The following is a 13047-nucleotide window of genomic DNA, read 5'->3' as shown; positions in this document are numbered from 1 at the left end:
TGGTCTTCTCTTTCGCCATCTAGTTAAACCCTACAGTACATAAGATATCTTAGAGCTAATTTGCCGAGGCACCCTTCTCCAACCACAACCTTTAACCTTAGATATATCTACTCTCTCTAAGGCAAGGATTAAGCCAAAAAATAGGAGAAAAAAGAAACAATGTTGAAGCCACATGTTTACCATTCCAACACCACCAAAACCCTATTGCCATTGCATAAGCCATTTTTCCATGGAACTGGCTGTGCTTTTCTGCCTGTGAACTCCAGGCCTTCTTCTTCATTCTGCAAAACTCGTACAACCTTTAAACCTGGCTGTGTCCCAAACAGAATTAAAGCAGCAGTAGCCAGTACTGTTATTGATAATGTTGATGGTTCAGCTTCCGCTGTCAAAGCTTTAGTCACTGTAAAACAAACTGTTGGTGGTTTCCTCACGAACTTAGGATTAGAAAGAGGGCTAGATGATATCCAAGACTTGCTTGGTAAATCAATTCTCTTGGAGCTTGTTAGTGCTGAGCTTGATCCAAGTAAGTGAAACAAAGATTTCAGGGTTTTTCAAGGGAAGTACTAAAATTTAGTATTATTTGTTTCTCTCTTTCTTTTCTCTTAAACTATTTATATAATTTTTATTTTTTTTGAAAGGGTTTACACAATTTTTTATTCGAAGGGTAACCAAGATTTTTGGAAACTGGGTTTTCCTCTCAAAAACCTTTTTCACTTCATTTTTCCGAAGAAAGCTCTATTTATTATTGAAGTTCATCTTAAGGAGAAAAGTATATCACAAAAATTTCAGGCAGCTAGATTCCTCTTTTCTTCCTTCTAGCTGCTGTAATCATATTTCTCAAAAAGAGATTAATTACGTACTGCTTTTTGATTCTTTTTCCTTTTTGTTTTAGATAAAATTTTTCACACAATCACACAGAGAGGTTTTGATTTTGTTTTTTAAATTATTTGGAGAAAGGAAATTTTAATTTAAATTTTTTTAAAAAATTATACATTAATTAATGACATGAGTACGGAAGTTTTGATTTATTAATAGATGCTTTTGTTAACAATTAAATTTCATTTTTAAAAATTAAAAATTAAAAAAGAAGAAAGAAATTTGGGGTGACCATGTGTTTGTGACAGTTCAGTTATATTATGAATGATGGGACACTGGAAGTGGGAGCTTGCAGTTCTCAATCTCAAGCTATAATGGAGGAGTACTGGAGCTAACCCAGTCCCATGCACTCTGTACAAACGAATGGAGCTATTGAAGAGAACATTTATTTACCTAAGCTTTAAGCATTTTATTATACATAATTAAACAAATAAAATAAACAAGAAATAATGGAATCCAGATACTGAGTTAAAGGGAAAAGATCCATCTATTTGTAAAGAAGCCCCGTGCGTTTGTTTTTTGTCTGTTTTGTAGAGACGGGGCAAGAGAAGAACACCATTAAGGCTTATGCACATCGAGTGAAACAAGAAGGTGACGATGTCACTTATGAGGCGGAATTCAAAGTAGGGGCAGATTTTGGGGAGATTGGTGCAGTTGTTGTCGAGAATGAGCACCGCAAAGAGATGTTTTTGGTGGACATAGTGCTTCGTGGTTTCAAGGATAATGGTCCGATTAGTGTCAAGTGTAATTCGTGGGTTCACTCCAAGTATGACAATCCTCAGAAGAGAATTTTTTTCACTGACCAGGTCAGAATTCGCGACTTTCTACATTTATTTATCAATTTTTTTCTAATCAATGTTCAAAGGGTACAATTATCATATTAATTACTAACGCTGCATTAATGCAATAATATTTTTATAAATAACATCTTCACTTTAAAATACCTGTCAATAAAAATACATTTGTTATCTTTATTATATCTTAGTTTGGAGTGCGCCTGTGCCGTAGTGTGCATATAATATGATATATAAGAATTTTTGAGCTAAACAATAATCATATTAATGTTTAAATTATAAATTAATTAATATTTTAAAAATAAAATAAAACTAAGATTAATAATCATATTAAAGTTTTGAATAAAAATTTATCATTAATTTTTTTTATAAATTATTAAAAATAAAATATTATAATAAAGGGTAATTTTATCATTTTGTCATTTATTCTTTGATTATTTTAAAACTATTCTTACAAATCAAACATTAGAAGAAATTATAATAGCAATTCCTACCTTATTCTATTTTATTATACGACCCAAATATGTCGTAATTATTCTATTATTTCATCCCTCATCTATTTTATTATGCGAACCAAATGTGCCGAAAGAGTATTAATTTCTTCACCTATTTAAGCAAAGTATTCAAATGTTGAATTTCTTTGATCCTTATTTTTCTTAAATATTAAACCAAACTAAGTACTATTTTTCCAGAGATCTTTTTTCATTATTAAATACTTTTTCCTTTTTTTTTTAATTTCATAGTAAAATTTCTCTTTTTTACATTAAAAATATTGAACATCAACATTGTGGAAAAAACAAAAATCAAAATAAAAAAATACAAAAATAAAACGTATCAAATAAAAAACTAGATTAAAAATGTTGAAGAAGGGCTGTATCTTTCTTTTGCCGTAAAAAGTACAAAAGAAAAGAAAAGAAAATACTAAGATGTTTCTCTCATCGATTTTTTCAATTAAAAAAAAATTTAAATTTTACTCTTTAAATAAGAGATATATACTAATTAATAAACTAAATGTTTGAATACATGTCTCCCTTATTGTTAACACCAAAAGAAACATGGTTTTCAAAAGAGCAATAATACTGAGCATAGAAATATTATCTGAAGGTGGGAACAAAGGATACTGATCATTGCTGCCAACAAAATAGCTTAATTTATTGTGATGAAGTGGTTCCCCAATTATAGTTTGGTAAACGACAGAACTGGCAAAGCCAAAACATTTTGGAAATGTCAACAACAATTTATCAGACCCTCGCGGTCCTTGATGCACCAAATGTTTCCACATAAGTGGTCCCTGTAATACGTACTGAGAGTGACACCAATCAGCTTTTATTGCTTCATTTCAATTAATACGAAATTGTTAAAAAATCCAGAAAACTTGACTTGCAATAGTCGACGCATTACCCTACATTACTGCCAACAAAAATATCTGATGTTAATTACTTAGTTTAATTAATTTCGAGATACAAGAAAATAGAGATAAAGTTTATGGAAAAAACCTAGATCCAGAAATTTAAATCTGAGTTTTGTCCTGTAAACAAGAAAAAGGAAACTCTAGCAGTGGAGTACTATCAAATTGGGCATTGAGGGGTACATTGTACATAGTGATGCATGCTTGTCAAATGATGTGAAAACTCAGCACCGTACGTCTGATCAAAGCTAAACAGAAGAAACACAGTCGCTTCTGTTTTGTTTTAATAATAAAATAATAATTGAATAGATGAGTTGGAAAACCTCGGAGTCATAGATCAATAATCCCTTGGCATTGTAGCTGTCTAGTTTTATATTATAGGTAGTCTTTAATAAATATGAAGGATGCAGTCATAGTCAGAAAATGAAAAACTTGAAACTGAGATCTGCTAGCTGAAAAGTAGTTATATTAAGGGTAATTCATCATAACTTTGATTATTAATTATTTTTTGGGGTTCAGTCACACTTGCCATCACAAACACCAGGCGGATTAAAGAGATTGAGAACTGAAGAGCTGGAGGCTGTGAGAGGCAACGGTGTAGGAGAGCGTAAGGCTTTTGAGAGGATATATGATTATGATGTTTACAATGATATTGGTGATCCCGATTCTGATATAACTAAAAAAAGACCTGTGCTCGGCGGCAGTCAAGATCTCCCTTACCCTAGACGTTGCCGGACTGGCCGTCCGCCCTGTGATTCAGGTATAAACAAAGTTTAATTCATGCCTTCTGTTTACCCACATATATAAATGACAACAACATTCATAGTTATGAAATCCACTTTGCTCAAAAAGATTAGTCTTTTTCTATTTTGATGGTTAACAGAAACAAAAACAACAAATAAAAAGAGAAGATGGGATAGTCTTTACGTTATGTATAGCTTGATAAGTAGTTTTGTGGTCCAGAAACTACCAAACGTAAATGCTCAATTAACTTTGACATTCGACAACAAATTGTGTCATTATTGGAAGGTTTGGGGGACCGCTATTGTGATAGTCCTTCGCTTGACTTGCATGTCCCTTCGCCTTTGCCATTCAACACGGGCAACCTTATCAATTAATATTTTTTCAGTCATTTTACTGTGTTACAGGGCTTAAATTGTCAAAATGTTATAAGGAAATTAATTAGTACTCATATTTATTAGATAGTAATTGAAAATTTCAAAAATGTATTTGAAAAGAGTTTCCCTGGCAAAATTTGACAGAAATTCGTCAAAAAATAATCAATTATTTTGTAATGAAATTACACTCAATATTTATCAGATAGTAATTGATGAAGATCAGACATTCCAGTGGAGAAAATGTCAAGAAAAGTAAAAAAAAAATGGTCCCTCGTAGTTGTAGTCTTGTAAATGATAGGAAAAAAAATCCTTATCAAGTGTACAGAACATGTACAGGTGGATTGTGTTTCTCTGTAACTTTTTGTCTAATGCAGGTTTTTGAAAGAACGATTGGGATATCCTTATTCCTTTCATTGAATTATTTTCATCTTCTGACTTTTAAGAAAAATTGATACGAAAAAATCAGTGACAGAGGCGTAACAATGTAGGTAAATTGACTTGGTGCACGAGAAAGACGAAGAGGAAAAAGTGAATTTGGACCATAAGTTGTCACATGCCTGAAAGCCTGATGAGATGAGAGTATACATCAATATCTTACCAGGATATTTTTCTCTGTTATGAATTGAAATTTCACAAAGGACATGGGTTACTTAATTTAAGAGAAATATTAAGATATTTGATTTAGCAACGTACATATTTTACTGAAACGTGAAGAGTTGATTACAATTAATTAGTAACTAGTGCTTGTGATGTTGTTTTGATAATAAGATTGATGGAAATGTATGCAGATCCTCTTTCGGAGAAAAAGGGCAATCTTTTCTACGTGCCAAGGGATGAAACCTTCTCCGAGGTGAAGCAGCTAACATTCTCGGCAAAGACCGTCTACTCTGTGTTTCACGCAGTGATCCCATCGCTGCAGACAGCGATTGTGGACAGTGATCTTGGATTCCCATACTTCACAGCCATAGACCAGCTGTTCAACGAGGGGATTGACTTGCCCCCCCAGGATAATCAAGGCTTGTGGAGAACACTTCTTCCCAGACTTCTCAAGGCTATTTCTGATGGAAGTGACAATGTGTTGCGCTTTGAGACTCCTGAGACAATGGAGAGTGAGCTCTTCCTCCCTCCTCTTTCTCTCCTATCTGCGCCTGCATGTACATATATACAAATTAACTTCCTACACATGAACGTCTAAGAAGTGAAAAAATCAACCCTTTTTTTTTTTTAAAAAAAAAAGAAATTAAAATTTATAATAAAGAGGATATTATAAAAGAAACTAATATGAACTTCATTGAATTTGGAACTGCACTGATTATAATAAAGAAGGACGCATAAAACTTATTATTAATTTACATGAGAGTCAAGCTCGTCAATTATAATAAAGCATGTTGCATGGATGATCAATGCTACCAGCACACTCATTCGCTTTTTTCATTTGCAGGAGACAAATTCATTTGGTTTAGGGATGAGGAGTTTGCTCGACAAACCCTCGCCGGAATCAACCCATATGCTATTCAATTACTGACGGTATGATTTATACAGATGCCGGAAAGTGTTCTCTCATTGTGGATGGACTAAAATAACTCAACCTAAAACCCCAAACGACTTAATACATGATAGGAGTGTAGGAATATATAAGGTTTAACTTAGGTGCTATTTCCATAATCTGAAAATTTAATATTGAACATTAAGTGTTGACATTTAATTTAAATAAACATTGAATTTATACTATGAAATTAAATTATTTGGTATATCGTTGAAAATTAAACACCAATAGATTTTTATTGATTTTTTTTTTGTAAAATAATTGCATAGAATTTTACATTTAGTAAGAATTAAAAAAGAAAAAAACCTAAGATTAAAGTCGAAAGAAGATAAGCAATGAAGTCAATTAATGATAAAAAAAATTTAAACAAACTTGACTAAATGATAAGATAGGTTTAACGATTACTAATATTTTTAATAATTTATCAAAAATGCTCAATATTGAGTGGTGTCCAGACGAGTAACTAATTGTACTTGGAAATATTAAATCTTCCAATATTAAAACTTTGAATAGTTTTTAACCAAGCAACACCTTAATCTCTACTATTGATATGGGAGCTGTTTGATAAATTAGTTCATAACTCATGATTATGTACCCCAAAAAAAAATTCACAACTAATGATTACAACTACATCCATCTATATATGCATAACGTTTTTCAATAATTTTGAATCAATTTATGTGTAAAAGGTCTTATGGCTAGCTATTGGGCCTGCATAATTTATGGGGCATGTTGAAGAAAAGATAGAAGTACATAGGTTTAGGCCCAGAGTTATAAAATTTTCAATAAAATCCTGCAGGAATGGCCAATGAAGAGCAAACTTGACCCTGATATCTATGGTCCCCCAGAATCAGCAATTACCAAAGAAATGATCGAGTGTGAAATCAAAGGTTACATGACATTTGATGAGGTAGGCAATGTTCACTTCAAATGTTCAGACAAAGATGGTGAAAAGAAACAATGGTTTTGATTTGGAATAAATTTATGCAGGCAATGAAACAAAAAAAGTTGTTCGTCCAAGATTACCACGACTTGTTACTACCATATGTCAAGAAAGTTAGAGAGCTTGAAGGCACAACACTGTATGGATCACGCACACTATTTTTCTTAAATCCAGATGAGACGCTGAGGCCTCTGGCCATCGAGCTCACTCGGCCACCCATGGATGGGAAGCCGCAGTGGAAAGAAGTATACAGACCTTCTTGGCATTCCTCGGGTGTCTGGCTTTGGAGGCTTGCCAAAGCTCATGTCCTTGCTCATGATTCCGGTTATCACCAGCTTGTTAGTCATTGGTATGTACACTTTCTATATCAATTTAGATTATTAAAATAGAATCAATGTTTTTCCATTAACATGTTAACTTGTAATTTCTGTTGCAGGTTAAGAACTCATTGTTGTACCGAACCTTATATAATTGCTACTAATCGACAACTCAGTGCAATGCATCCAATCTATAGATTGCTACATCCTCATTTCCGTTACACAATGGAGATCAATGCACTAGCTCGGCAATATCTTATCAGTGCTGATGGGATCATTGAGAGCTGCTTCAGCCCTGGCAAGTACTCCATGGAGCTTAGCTCTGTTGCCTATGGCCTTCAGTGGCGATTTGATTATCAAGCACTGCCTGCAGACTTAATTAGCAGGTAATTTCTTTTCTTATTATTAGATTCTCCGAAATATGAGGCCCTGGCCATGAAATAATAGATCAGTGCTAACATTTTAGTTTCCTATTTTCTTCACTTTTTTTTTTTCTAATTATAGGGGGATGGCTGTTGAAGATCCAAGCGCTCCTCATGGCCTAAGGCTAACAATCCAGGACTATCCTTTTGCCAATGACGGACTCCTTTTTTGGGAAATTCTCAAAGAATGGGTTTCCGACTATGTCAACTACTACTATCCAAATGCAAGTCTTGTGGAGTCAGACGAAGAACTTCAAGCATGGTGGACAGAAATTCGTACGGTTGGACATGGTGACAAGAAAGATGAACCTTGGTGGCCTGTCCTCAAAACCCCAGAAGATCTAATCCACATTATTACAACCATTGCTTGGGTATCCTCAGGTCATCATGCATCTGTGAACTTCGGACAATATACATATGCAGGCTACTTTCCCAGTAGGCCAACGATTGCCAGAAGAAATATGCCCACCGAAGAGGCAACCGATAAAGATTGGGAATTTTTCATGAACAAACCTGAAGTTTTACTCCTACTATGCTTCCCTTCACAAATTCAAGCAACTACAGTGATGGCTATTTTGGATGTGTTATCAAATCATTCTCCAGATGAGGAATACTTGGGAGAACTGTCGGAGTCAGCATGGGCTGAAAATCCTGTGATAAAAGCGGCATTTGAAAGATTTAATGGGAGGTTAAGGGAGCTTGAAGGGATTATCGATGCAAGGAATGCAAACAAGGATTTTAAGAACAGAAATGGAGCTGGGATAGTGCCATATGAGTTTTTGAAGCCATTCTCAGAGCCTGGGGTGACTGGAAGAGGGGTTCCATATAGCATCTCAATTTGAGGTTAAGAACATGCTATGGTATATTATGGATGTTCAAATGCCATTAGGATGCTGACTTTTTTTATTATTTATGGATGTTGATGTTAAAACATTTCACGACATATATCTCTTTGAAGTGAGTTTTTTTTTTTTTTTTATAAGCCATGAAAAGATTTCATTAAATCATAGAGATTGCTCAATTTCGTAACCCAACAAAGTGAACAAAAGTTTGGCATTTCGCCTATACCCTGTACAAAAATTCTGCTCTAGCAGCCCATGTACAAAAACCACCCAAATTCATCCTTATACAAAAGCCATCTTGTACATTCCCACCCGAGGCATCAGCCCATTCAAAACATTTCTGTTCACTATTATGATCACATAAATTACTTACAACTAGAACACTAAACAGATCTTCCTATACAGCTACAGGGTGACCAAAATACTAATCAACTTGATATTGTTACCCATCTAGTTCAAGCAAAACAGATTCAATCAAGGCAGAATATCCATCCAGATCATACTCATTTCAGAAAACAAGAGCATAGGATTCCTACCCCTTCTTGAAGGCTTTATCACTCTCACACTACAAAAAAAATTGACTTTTTTCGATGAAAGTTTTCATAGGAAATAGTCAAATTTTCATTGGAAATACTTTTTTCAAACAAATTTTCAATAGAATTTTCTATTGAAAATTCCGTCTCTGAAAGTGTTGTCATAAATACTTTTCGTTGAAAATTCGTCCGAAAATTTTTGACGAAAATTTCGTAAAAAATATATAAATCCATAAAAAAAAAACTAAATTTCAATAGAATGTTTCTCACAAAATCCGTCTGAGAATACAAAAATTCCAACGGAAGATTCCGTTTGATATGAATTTCTAATGAAATTTGATTGGAAATTTCTAACAAATTTTCCTTTGGAAGTTTTCAACAGATTTTTAACGAATTACAAATGAATTTTTTGAGGGAATTTTTTATTAAAAATTACAAACGGATTTTTCGATGGAAAGCTTTACCAATGAAAAATTCCGTTGGTAATTTCTTGGCGCTAGGCCTCCAACAGAGTCTGTCTTCCCTTCACCATTTATCAACTATGTTTTCGTTTTTATATCCATGCTACCGGTATCGATCTCTTGTCTTGAGATTCCATTTTAGGCAAATGATTTGCACATTCATTGGCCTCATGCGAAATGGCCCCACCAAGACGGAACCAATTTTTTTCTTTCAGCTCATCCAATCTTTGAAATTCCATCCACCATCTCCATGGCCTTACCTCTTTTATCATTCCCTTTTCAGTACAAAATATAAGACCTATGGTAGCGGAAAAATTCATCGGTAATTTAAATTACCAATGGAATTTTGACAGACAATTTCATAGGTAATTAAGTGACAATACCATGGTCGGTACAGGTCATTCCATCAGCATATTCGGTTGGTACAATATCCAATCCGTTGAAAGCTTTATTACTCGGTATTCAATGACATCCATCGGTAATTTTTGTTTATAATATATTGTCAAATTTGTCAACAGAAACCTGAATGAAATTGAGTGTTTTGAATTGTAGTGAATTTTGTCAGTAATGTCCTCTACTTTGTCGATGATGAGGTTGATTTCGGTGATGATATTGATTCCAATTCTATCAATAAAAACAAAAAATTCATCAGTAATGACGTGGAATATGAAAAGTTTTTTTTTTACGAAAATTGAAATTGATTTATCCCTATTGTCATTTTAAACGAAAAATACAATACAAATAATTAATAATATTAAACATTGCAAATATTTATAAAAAATATTTTTTATTAATAAAAAAGAATACAAATTATATTATTTTTCTCACAATTAGTAAAGAAATACAAATAAAAAAACCTAGAAACTATCTACTGCCATCTCCCATTGGTTGCATGTCTTCATTATTAGAAAGGCCTGACTGCTCTAATGAAGACATGGAGTGGGCTGCCGACCTCATGTATTGGAGGATCTACACGATTCTTGTCTCGAAGTTTTGAATTATGGTCTTCATAGTTGAGACTTCTTGTTTTAGTGCCTCGTAGCCCTCGAGATTCTTTGAAGAAGCGATTGCAACATTGGCAGAAAGGGTTAAACAACAAGCAAATTTCGTTGTTTGAGCTACATCAAGTATTGATGTAGACGACACCCTGATGCCAAATTTGTGGACTTGGGTCCGCGTGATCTTCTCCCCTTCAATAGCGTCTGACCACACTTGCGAATTGAACTCTGGCTGGGACAATGGCTGTTGATTGTACTTCTGTGATAACGCAGAAGCATAGTTTGTAAATAACTTATAATGGATAAGTCAACGATAATTGTTTTTTAAAACATATAAAATTATATAATGAAATGGAAGACTTTTATTACTTACACTAATGGTCTTGGACTTGTTGTACATATACTTTCTGCTACCTTCATTCACTTATGGGTGTAATCAAACAGTTCAGAGAATGTCACCAGCCTCTGCATCGCCTCTGGTTGCAAGACAATTACAATGACATCCATATTATAACATAATATATGCAAGTATATTAATGAAAATGAAGAACATGCACCATTCTCTTACCATGTATGGCAAATAGTAAGGAACTGCTTATGTGTTTTGATATGCTGCCTTCTTTCTTTGTCAGGCAGTTCTTCTTCGCCTCTGGGATCAACGTTGCCACTCATTGGTGCCCCATACATTACCGATTAAGGTATCCTAGACTTTTGCAGTGATCTAGGCGCAAGGCATTCTTTTTGTCTGGATGATGTTTAAAACCTTGACCTCCCTTTGCACTTTGATGAGCTCGTCCCCTAACAGATACCCAACCGGTTTTTGCAAATTTTCTCCCATATCTTCCACACCATTCAAGCATCTGTAGGGGCTCATGTAAAAGACTCCTACGTAACAAATTGTAATAAATTAGTGTTGCCAAGAAATAATATATATATATATATATATATATATATTCAATAACAATTAATATTTTAGTGAAAATACAATATGCTATCTCAAATTTTCTCCACATCTAGTCCTTCACTTCCATTTGACCAACCCACCATGTAGGCTAAGCACCACGGAAGTGACTCTTGATTATTCTCGAGATCGTCGGAGTCACCTCAGTCTTAACAAAAGTATTGTAACATAATTAGAACACATTAATAAAAAACATATTCATTTTTTAAGTAATGGTTGTATTTGTTTTATAGTCAAAATTACCTTTTTCCAATAGGAGTCAAACGGATATGTTGCTCCAGATCGATGGGAGTACATAAACCTACATTGACCCCTCGAACCCTCAACTATTATGCTGAACTAGAGGCACTCTCACCTCAATCGATAGCAGTAAATGTACCAATAACATGCGCTGAAGTAGATGGAGGTGGCACTGTTGTTAGTGGAGGTACTAAAGTGGTAGCTATTGCAGTCGACAATGGTACCGAAAGAGCCACTACTTTAATGGATGTTGGCATCAACGATGGTGGCGGCAGATGCTACTCAATTGAAGCAGTTGTGGCCTTTAGCCATTCTCGATTGTTGGCATGCTTGAACTTAACCATAGTTGAGTGATCTATCAACAAAGAAAAACAATTCATCAATACTTTTTAACTAGAACCAATTCAGCATCAGATTGCTAAATTCTAAAAACCATTTCAACTCAAACTAGTTAGATCTCCATTTAACTAGACAATTCCCTAATAAATCTTTAATCATATCTTTTTAACTAGAACCATAGCAACCCATTTATAGCATGTACATAAAATCTTGATCAGATAATGACCTGTTCATCTGTTTATCGCTTAGAAGCACTGGGAAATGATTGGATAATTGTTAGTTAAATTTCTACTTATGGAAGTATACGTATTTAAAAGATAATATAGTAGTAAGCAGAGTATCGATTCCACAGAGAATTGATTTAAAATTTTACTAAGTACTAAAATTAGAACAATTTAATCTTATCAAAACAATCAAAATCAAATAACTAAATTAATTAACTAAAACTAATTAACCAAAATTTAAACTAAAAAGAAAGATCAAAGTAATATTAACTTGAGTAAAAGTCAAATCAAATGAGCCTAAGATTACAATATCCCTCACATTTCATCTAAATATTACCTCTTTCTCAACTTATTTCAATGGGTTGAATTGCTAACTTAGAGTCCTCAATTATTTATAAGGGTCTCCCGACTTGTCTTATAAAAATATCTATTTTAATTAAAATACTATATCTTAATGTGAATTGAAATAAAATAGACTCATTAAGTTCAAGCTCTAATCTGGTTACATATGGCCTATAGGAATATCCTTGTCCTATATGCAAATCAATTAATATGATCAATGCTATTTCAATTTTAGGCTACATTAAACTCCTTTTCTCAGGTTTGTTTAGGTTCCTAAATCAATTTTATTGGTGATCAGGTAATTAAAAGCATTAAAAATAAATTGGAATAAACAATTCAAATCCCATTAAAAATAAGCAAGAAAGAGATTAAAAATTTAGATTATATGTGAGTTCAATTGCAATCTTAGAAACAGAAAAATATCTACGCATAATTGTAAAGACAAATGACATTATATAAATTTCAATCATTAAGAGTAACAAGAAAAATAAAAGCTAAAGAAGAAAACAAAACGATTGATTGTAGCCTTGCTTTTCGAGTTTCTACCTCAACTTTCAACCTCTTGAATCTCCAATAGTTGTCTATTTTGTTTTAGGATATTTTATTTCTCCTAAAACATATTGTTTATACTAAAAGTCTTAACCTAAAATTCCCTAAGTTAACCTATTAACTCTAATTATTGA

The 13047-nt window shown here is 33.4% G+C and overlaps 1 protein-coding gene across 1 annotated transcript; it reads left to right on the top strand.

Annotated features, from left to right (window-relative positions):
* On the top strand, window positions 160–8400 carry LOC18589733 (linoleate 13S-lipoxygenase 2-1, chloroplastic). The gene is made up of 9 exons (XM_018127635.1): window positions 160–523; window positions 1411–1682; window positions 3598–3838; window positions 4985–5305; window positions 5638–5723; window positions 6542–6652; window positions 6733–7034; window positions 7122–7388; window positions 7507–8400. The coding sequence occupies exons 1-9, from the start codon at window positions 160–162 to the stop codon at window positions 8264–8266; spliced, it is 2724 nt and encodes a 907-aa protein (XP_017983124.1). The 3' UTR covers window positions 8267–8400.

Source organism: Theobroma cacao, chromosome 9 (assembly GCF_000208745.1).
Source record: "Theobroma cacao cultivar B97-61/B2 chromosome 9, Criollo_cocoa_genome_V2, whole genome shotgun sequence".
Lineage (NCBI taxonomy): Eukaryota > Viridiplantae > Streptophyta > Magnoliopsida > Malvales > Malvaceae > Theobroma > Theobroma cacao.
The sequence above is the reverse complement of the archived record's forward strand: the minus strand, read 5'-3'. Positions and strand labels throughout refer to the sequence as shown.

Coding starts and splice junctions, on each gene's coding strand:
- LOC18589733 (XM_018127635.1), top strand. CDS start 160: ATGTTGAAGCCACATGTTTACCATTCCAACACCACCAAAACCCTATTG. Junction 524..1,410: donor TAGTGCTGAGCTTGATCCAA/GTAAGTGAAACA, acceptor TCTGTTTTGTAG/AGACGGGGCAAGAGAAGAAC. Junction 5,724..6,541: donor ATGCTATTCAATTACTGACG/GTATGATTTATA, acceptor AAAATCCTGCAG/GAATGGCCAATGAAGAGCAA.